This window comes from Aptenodytes forsteri, unplaced genomic scaffold (assembly GCF_000699145.1).
Source record: "Aptenodytes forsteri isolate BGI_AS27 unplaced genomic scaffold, ASM69914v1 Scaffold26, whole genome shotgun sequence".
Classification (NCBI taxonomy): domain Eukaryota; kingdom Metazoa; phylum Chordata; class Aves; order Sphenisciformes; family Spheniscidae; genus Aptenodytes; species Aptenodytes forsteri.
The window spans coordinates 2571205-2577760 of record NW_008794125.1 but is presented as its reverse complement, the minus strand read 5'-3'; the positions used below and the strand labels follow the sequence as shown (position 1 = coordinate 2577760).

General features: G+C 54.4%; 1 protein-coding gene across 2 annotated transcripts; it reads right to left on the bottom strand.

The window, feature by feature from the left end:
- Positions 1-956: 956 nt before the first annotated feature.
- Positions 957-6005, bottom strand: HMOX2 (heme oxygenase 2). 2 transcript variants are annotated; one of them, XM_009277545.2, is made up of 5 exons: positions 5900-6005; positions 4284-4401; positions 2960-3451; positions 1832-1952; positions 957-1751 (listed from the first exon to the last, which is right to left on the bottom strand). In XM_009277545.2, the coding sequence occupies exons 1-5, from the start codon at positions 5980-5982 to the stop codon at positions 1624-1626; spliced, it is 942 nt and encodes a 313-aa protein (XP_009275820.1). In that variant the 5' UTR covers positions 5983-6005; the 3' UTR covers positions 957-1623. The 2 variants fall into 2 exon arrangements, with proteins under 2 accessions (XP_009275820.1, XP_009275828.1); XM_009277553.2 differs by having other exon boundaries at positions 957-1748.
- Positions 6006-6556: the final 551 nt, after the last annotated feature.

The window sequence follows — 6556 nt, the reverse complement described above, 5'->3', positions numbered from 1 at the left end:
ACAGACGAGGGCAAGAGGATCTGGGAGCCATTTTCAGCCTCTCTGCGGCTGCTCCTCCTACCCCTCCCCTGGCCCCTGCAGCCAGGGCAGCTGGTGCCTGCAGCCGCCAGAGCGAAGCAGGGGGTCTCTCAGTACGCAGGTCTGCAAACACAGCCCAGCCTGCACGGGCAGCTGCTGTTTGCTCAGAGGCAGAACTGTGGCACGAGTCAGTGTTTTTATGTAAATAAATAACAGACCCTGAACTCCGTGTTCGTCTTTTCTTCTCCCCCAACCCACAGCAGATCTGCCCCCCTGGGAAGCCGAGGATGAGGAGGGATGGCATGGGGGAGGGGGGCACAGCAGTGCCAAGCACTGGAGGAGGAGCAGCAGCTTCCCTACCCCAGCGCAGGGCAGCAGAGGCCCCGGGGGTAACGGGAGCTTTCCCTACCCAGCCCTCAGCTGCAGCTGAGGCAGCCCCTCTCCTTGTGCCCAAGCTGAAGAGGAGAAACACCCCGCAAGACTGGGCTGGAGGAAGGCAGAGAGGTACCGCTGGCACCAGGCCCAGGTCCTTCCTGAGGCCCAGCATAGTACCAGGAACCAGAGAGCAAGGGGCAGCTGTGTGATCCCAGAGCACCTCCCCTGCCTCCAGGGGAGCATCACCCCCAGCAGAGCAGGAGCCCCCTCACCAGGGGAAAGGCCCGGGCCATCGCAGTGCCTGGCTGTGCCCTTGGAGCAGGGGCAGTGGGTCCCCTCCCCCCAGGAGCTGGGGGAAACCCAAGGGGAGGCAGCAGGGATGGGGTGGGGTGTAAGGGCAGGAGCATCTCTGGGACTGCACGAGTGAGAAAGAGACAAGTACAACAGCGTGGGAGTCTGTACCCCCTCCGCTCCTCCCCATTAACCTCCTCCCCCCCACAGACCCACACCTCGCGGCACAGTTCGCTCACTCTCCCACTGCCACGCGTTTGGCTTTCCGCAGCTACAGCATTGCAACTTTTTATTCCAGTCAAGGCAAAAACCCAAACGAACCACCCCACAACCCCAATGTTGAACAATACACGTTTGTCACCTTCACACCCCCACCCACCCACCCGGTCCTGTCCCCAGCCCCAGGGAGCTTCCTCCAACACGAGTTAGGCTTGGTGCCCCGGGACACCGCACTTCCAGCTAATGGCCCCATGGCACAGCCACTGCAGCACGACTGAAACATCAGTTTCTCAGGGTAAGAAACCGAGTGCTCTTGACTGAAAAGACCGATGACGCCTTCTCGGGTTGCAGCCCAGGGCAGGAAACTGGCTCCAGCGACTGCTCCCTGGGAAGGAGATGAAAAGCCAAGCATGTGAAGCCTTTGCCAGTACAGGACAAGACATCTCTAGACTTAAAAGCTGCCCCAGCCCGGGTAGGGCAGTGCTGAAGTGGAATCCTCACAGTGGATCAGTCCTGTACGCTAGTCAGCTAAAGACATTATATTACAGTGCTTGCATTACTAGTGTGCAAGAGTCTTTGACAGTCCCGCAGGATTCTTGTTTATTTTCTTACTTCTACCCTGCAGTCAACTCACCACCACCAGCAAGGGAACAGTTTGAAGAAGGACGGGGCGCGCCTCTCCCCTTGCCACCCATTTAGAGCCACGCGCCGCTCTCGGCATCACATGAGGTACCACGCCGCAGCTCCTGCTGCCACAGCGACGCAGGCTGCCAGGATCAGCTGCACTAGGGGCTGCTTTGCCAGGGCCACGGCAGCTTGATAGGGGCAGCCGGGCCCTGCCTTGCCTGCTAGAACACAGAAAGCACCGTTAGTGCTGCGAGTCTTGTGCCACACGCGTGTGGCAGCTCTGTCGTTGCCCACGACCTACCTAGTTTGTCTGCATAGTAAGGGCATTTGCGTAGGTCTCCTTTTCCATCGTGGACTGGAAAGCCTCCGTCTTGGGCTTCTTCTGTCAGCGACCTGCCAAGCTTATCCAGTTCATCAAATACCTGCAAGTGGTCACAGCGAGTACATGAAGCAGGCAGAGCCAGGCAGCTTTCATCCGGACCCCCGGAACAATCTGGAGAACAGGCAAGAGCCACTCCTGCCTCCCTCCCCCCAAAGACAGCACGGGCTACTCATTTCGGAGTGCCTTGCAGGCGGACCTGTGGTGACATCTGGCACGTGCTACGGCTCTGAGGAGGCACAGCCCGTTCCAAGAGCATCAAGTCAGACCCAGGAGCGAGACAGATGCAGCATCACCCTGCTGTTCGCCTCCCAGCCTGCTGCGGGTGGGAGTGAGGCAAGGCGCTCCCCCCTCCCTGCTGCAGACCCTCCCTGGGGATCACTCCTCCTGTTGGTGCAGTGGTCAGGCAGCCCCTCCAGCTCTGCCGCCAGGGGTTTCCGTAAGGATCCTGACAAAGGAGCCAACCACATCCCACCACGTTTCTGGCCAGCTTAAACCACACCGACCTGCTACAGACACAGATTAAAGCTTCCATCCAGTAGCTAAGACTATGTTCATCCCCCTGGAGCAATTGGCAGCTCAGTCAGGTTTTATGAAAGGCAAATACTATGGGAAGGAACAAGAGGCTACAGACATTTTTGGACATTAGGCAACATGTCAGACGTGAGACAGGAGATGAATGCACCAGTGTGGTGCAATATGCTCAAGCTGTTTGAGGCTGTCTCGGAGCAAGAGCTCTGCTCCCCCCGCTGCTTCAGAGCCACACAGCCCACGGGAATCTTGTAGCGAAGTCATCTTAATTTTGCCCTAATCAAAGGCTCGGCCGTGGTGTTGGAGTATGGGTGGAATTCCTACCCAACACCAGCCGTGTCTCCAGAAGCTAGTGGAAGAGCTATTCAAACTAGAATCCCTCCGAGAAGGAGGGGCTCTGGTGGTCTCAGACCCAAACCACTACCTGGATGAGCAGTCTGAATTAACCTGGGCCTAAGAGCTGGTCCAGACCCAAAAGCAGCAGCACCTACACATACAGGGGCTCAAGGGATTTAGTACCTGCATGTTAAATCTGAAGGCTCGGTTGGCCTCCTCCACGATCCTTTCCTTGGTGTTCTTGTCCAAGTCCAGCGCATTCATCCTCGCTCTGTAGAGCTGCTTGAACTGCTGCGCGTTGGAAATGTTGTCAAACATGTAGAATTGGATCCCTTCCTCAGTAGTGGGTAACTTCAGGGCCCTCTGGGCTACCTTCTTTAGCACTTGGCCACCTGAGAGGTCCCCCATGTAGCGTGTGTAAGCGTGAGCCACTAGCAGCTCTGGCTCGTGCTGTCCCACATGATGGATTCTGTCCACATAGTGCTGAGTTGCCTCTGAACACTGGATCTTCTCTTTCCAGTCTTCTCCATAGAAATATTTCAGGTCTTTGACCAATGCTTCTCTCCGGTGAAGCTCTAGGGGGAAATACAGAGGAGCAAAGACTGGGTTGTCCTTGTTGCGATCCATTTCCTCTTCCAGCGCAGAGTACGTGAAGTAAAGTGCCACGGTGGCCAGCTACGGACAAAGCACAGCTAGTGTCAGAAGCCATTCACTAGATTGGCACATCACACCTTGTGACTACTGCCCCCCTTCGTGGAGTCGGGGTAAACAGGGAGGAAACCCCCCAGGCTTGACACAAAACCAGCCTGGAGAGCCCGTACCAGGCACGTATCACTTGAAGGATCAGAGGCTCTTCTCTATCTACGTTCATAACAACAATGCCTACAGAGCACGAGCTAAGAATTAATCGAACGTTGAGAGCTGTGTGCTCTGGGCCTCCTGTCACCTTGAGAGCAAGGCACAGGGACAAACTTCATCCAAAAGGTACAACTAGCACCAACAGCCTTGTGCTATAGGAGACGACTGTATATGCCAAGACCTTCAGGATCAGACAGTGCTGCCCAGACCCAGGCCACCATCTCTTCTGTACAGAAGAGCAAGCAATCCAACCTGAAGTCTATGGAAAACAGCCTAGTCTTCAGAGGATGGAGTAAGTGCTGTAATCTCACCGGAATTTCGCTCCTGAACAGCCTAATGCCACCAGTATCTGTGCTGCAGCCACACCTGCCTTGAGCGGCCAGCAAATGCGTGGCCAGAAGCCCAGCACTTCCACCGAATCAAACCCGTGCTGGGCCGGCATGCTCCTCACCCCCCCGGGTCCCAGCCGTAGGATACACCAGGCAGAAGTCCTGGACAAGGGCCCTCCTGTAGTTTTGACTACGCCACCTAGAAACTGGATTCCTTTCCATCCCCTACACACAGAGCTGTGGGGCTCTGCCTCAGAGTCTGCATCTGTCACTGGGTACGTCAAAGAGCTTCTCTGCCACGGGAGCAGAGCAGCACTCACCTTGAAGAGCTCCTTCTTGATCCGTCCTTTCAGGAAGTCTTTGACAAACTGAGTGTTCTCCGCACGGTCGTGGGATTCCTTAGTCCCCTCCTTCAGCAGCTCTGAAAGGTCGGTGGGACTGCAGGCAAACAGGGAGAGCTCCTTTCACCCCACTTCCACGCGCAGTAATGAGTTTGTCCCTGCTGTGTTTGGAGGGATCCCCCCACTCCCTACCATCTCAGGCCCAGTTTGGAGAAGGTACAAGGTGGGATCCCTCAGGCCAGCCTCACAGGCTGGCAGTGCCGGGAGGAAGCAGCAGGGTGGCAGGAGCCAGAGGCTCCTTCCGCAGACGCGGGCGCCCGTGTGCCAACCAGACTTGCCATTCTGGGAGGGCTGGGGCTTACCGGGGGCTCAGACCCAGGATGCTGAAGCAATTGCCAAGGATCCTCCAATCCTTGCACCATTACTTTTGCTTCTCCATCCATGTGAGCCCCAACAATACTACAAAAGGAGGCCTTGAGCATATGAAGAGCAACTACCGGGGCAGGCTAAAGGGCACAGGAGCCTTGGTGGTGTCCTCCGTGGTCACTCTGGAGAAGGAGAAAGGCTCAGCTAAGAGCAGATGCATACAGAGGCAGGACCCTAGCTTTTCCAACTTGGGTATTAACTGCTGGAGAAGAGATGAGAGCTGAATGGCAAAACAGGGCAAGAACACCCTTAAAAAGTTTATTTATCCTGAATTATACTGTTTTTGCAGGTTTCCACAAGTTGTCTTTCTAAAAAAAAGACCCAAACATAAATCTGTGATTTCAGCCACTGCACCTACCTGGAGTTTGGTACAGAGTTATCAACACCTACACTCACTCAAAATTATGCCAAAGGGCACCTTACAGTTTTTATGACTAGTTTGCTGCAGAGAGCGTGTTCCTGTTAGCTGTAAGAGAGACAGACTTTGAACACTCCAGACCCACTGAGTGGCCGAACACTGCAGCCAGCAGGCTAGACGAGGCCTGGATGTGCCGGGAGAGCCAGGTAGCATTAACTTCTCATGAAACTGAGCCTGTCAAGTCAGAGAGAAGTCAACCAGCCTATCTAGGTATTCTGGGAAGCACCCTATTCACCCTTCCCGTTTTCCAAGTCTGAAGCCTTGGCTTTTAGAGCATGTGTGTGAATTTGTTTTTTTAAACTAACCTCCAAGAAAATATTCTTGCCTAGACCAGTGGGTATTCTGCAAAGGCAAGAGAGGCAGCTCACTGGAGCAGAGTTCACCTCTAGAGTCATCTTTCAAAACAAGAAGCTGCTATCACATGAGACTGCCCAGCAAGCCATGGAAAACTGGCTCACCTTGGCCAGGAAGGCACAAACACAACTGCCTAATGGTCAAAGCATTTCTGAAATGCGAGTTCGATAGTAGAGACTAAAAAAATAACTGCTTGTTGTCAGCCTAGCCAGATCACTCCTTCCCATCCCTTCCAGTACAGTTTGATTAAACAGATTTTACTGCACATATATTTGATTAATCACCTATTGGAGTCCCTCACTCCTTTTCAGATGAGGAGAAAGATCATTCCTTTACCTGGAAGGCCTCCTGCCTTGCCCAAGACCATGTCTGTGCCATGTTGTGAGACAGGACTCACCTGACATTGTCATCTTCTGTTTCCTCATAGCGCAGGATTTCCCCTTCTTCTCCCCCCTCCGAGCCCTCTGTAGCTGATGGCATTGCTGGTCAGTGCTGGAGATGAGACAATCTGAAAGGCAAAATTAGGGAGGGGTTTTAGAGGGAAGCTGCCTTAGCAAAGGGATGGGTATGAAATGCTGAGCAGTCTAGCAAGGAGCCTCTGAGCTGCTCCACCACGCAGGGCGGTGAGGGGCAGCCACCGGCCGTTTCCACTGGCACACCAGGCACTTTGAAGGAAGCAGGCCTGCTTGTTCAGTTCGGCTACCTCAGGTGAACCTCAACACTAACACCCAGTTCACAAAGTACTAACCCTCAGAGGAGGCCTACAACACAGCAAGCAGCCTGCATCAGGTTTCCCACTTCAGGATGGCCCCTGGCTGAAGATGATGAGAGACCTCCACGTTAGCAACCTGCATTGAAATTGTGAGTGAGCTGCTTTCCACTGGTGCTACCAAATATCTCATCCAATGTTAGACTCTGGAAAGGGAAGCACCTCTCCTTCAGTCAGGAGGAAGAACAAGCTACTTCGTTTCCACAGCAGTACAGAGCCTCCCCTGGAGGAAAGCAGTGGTGAATTAGGCCAGCTAAGCTCTGAAGTCAGGCAGCTCGCAGGGGA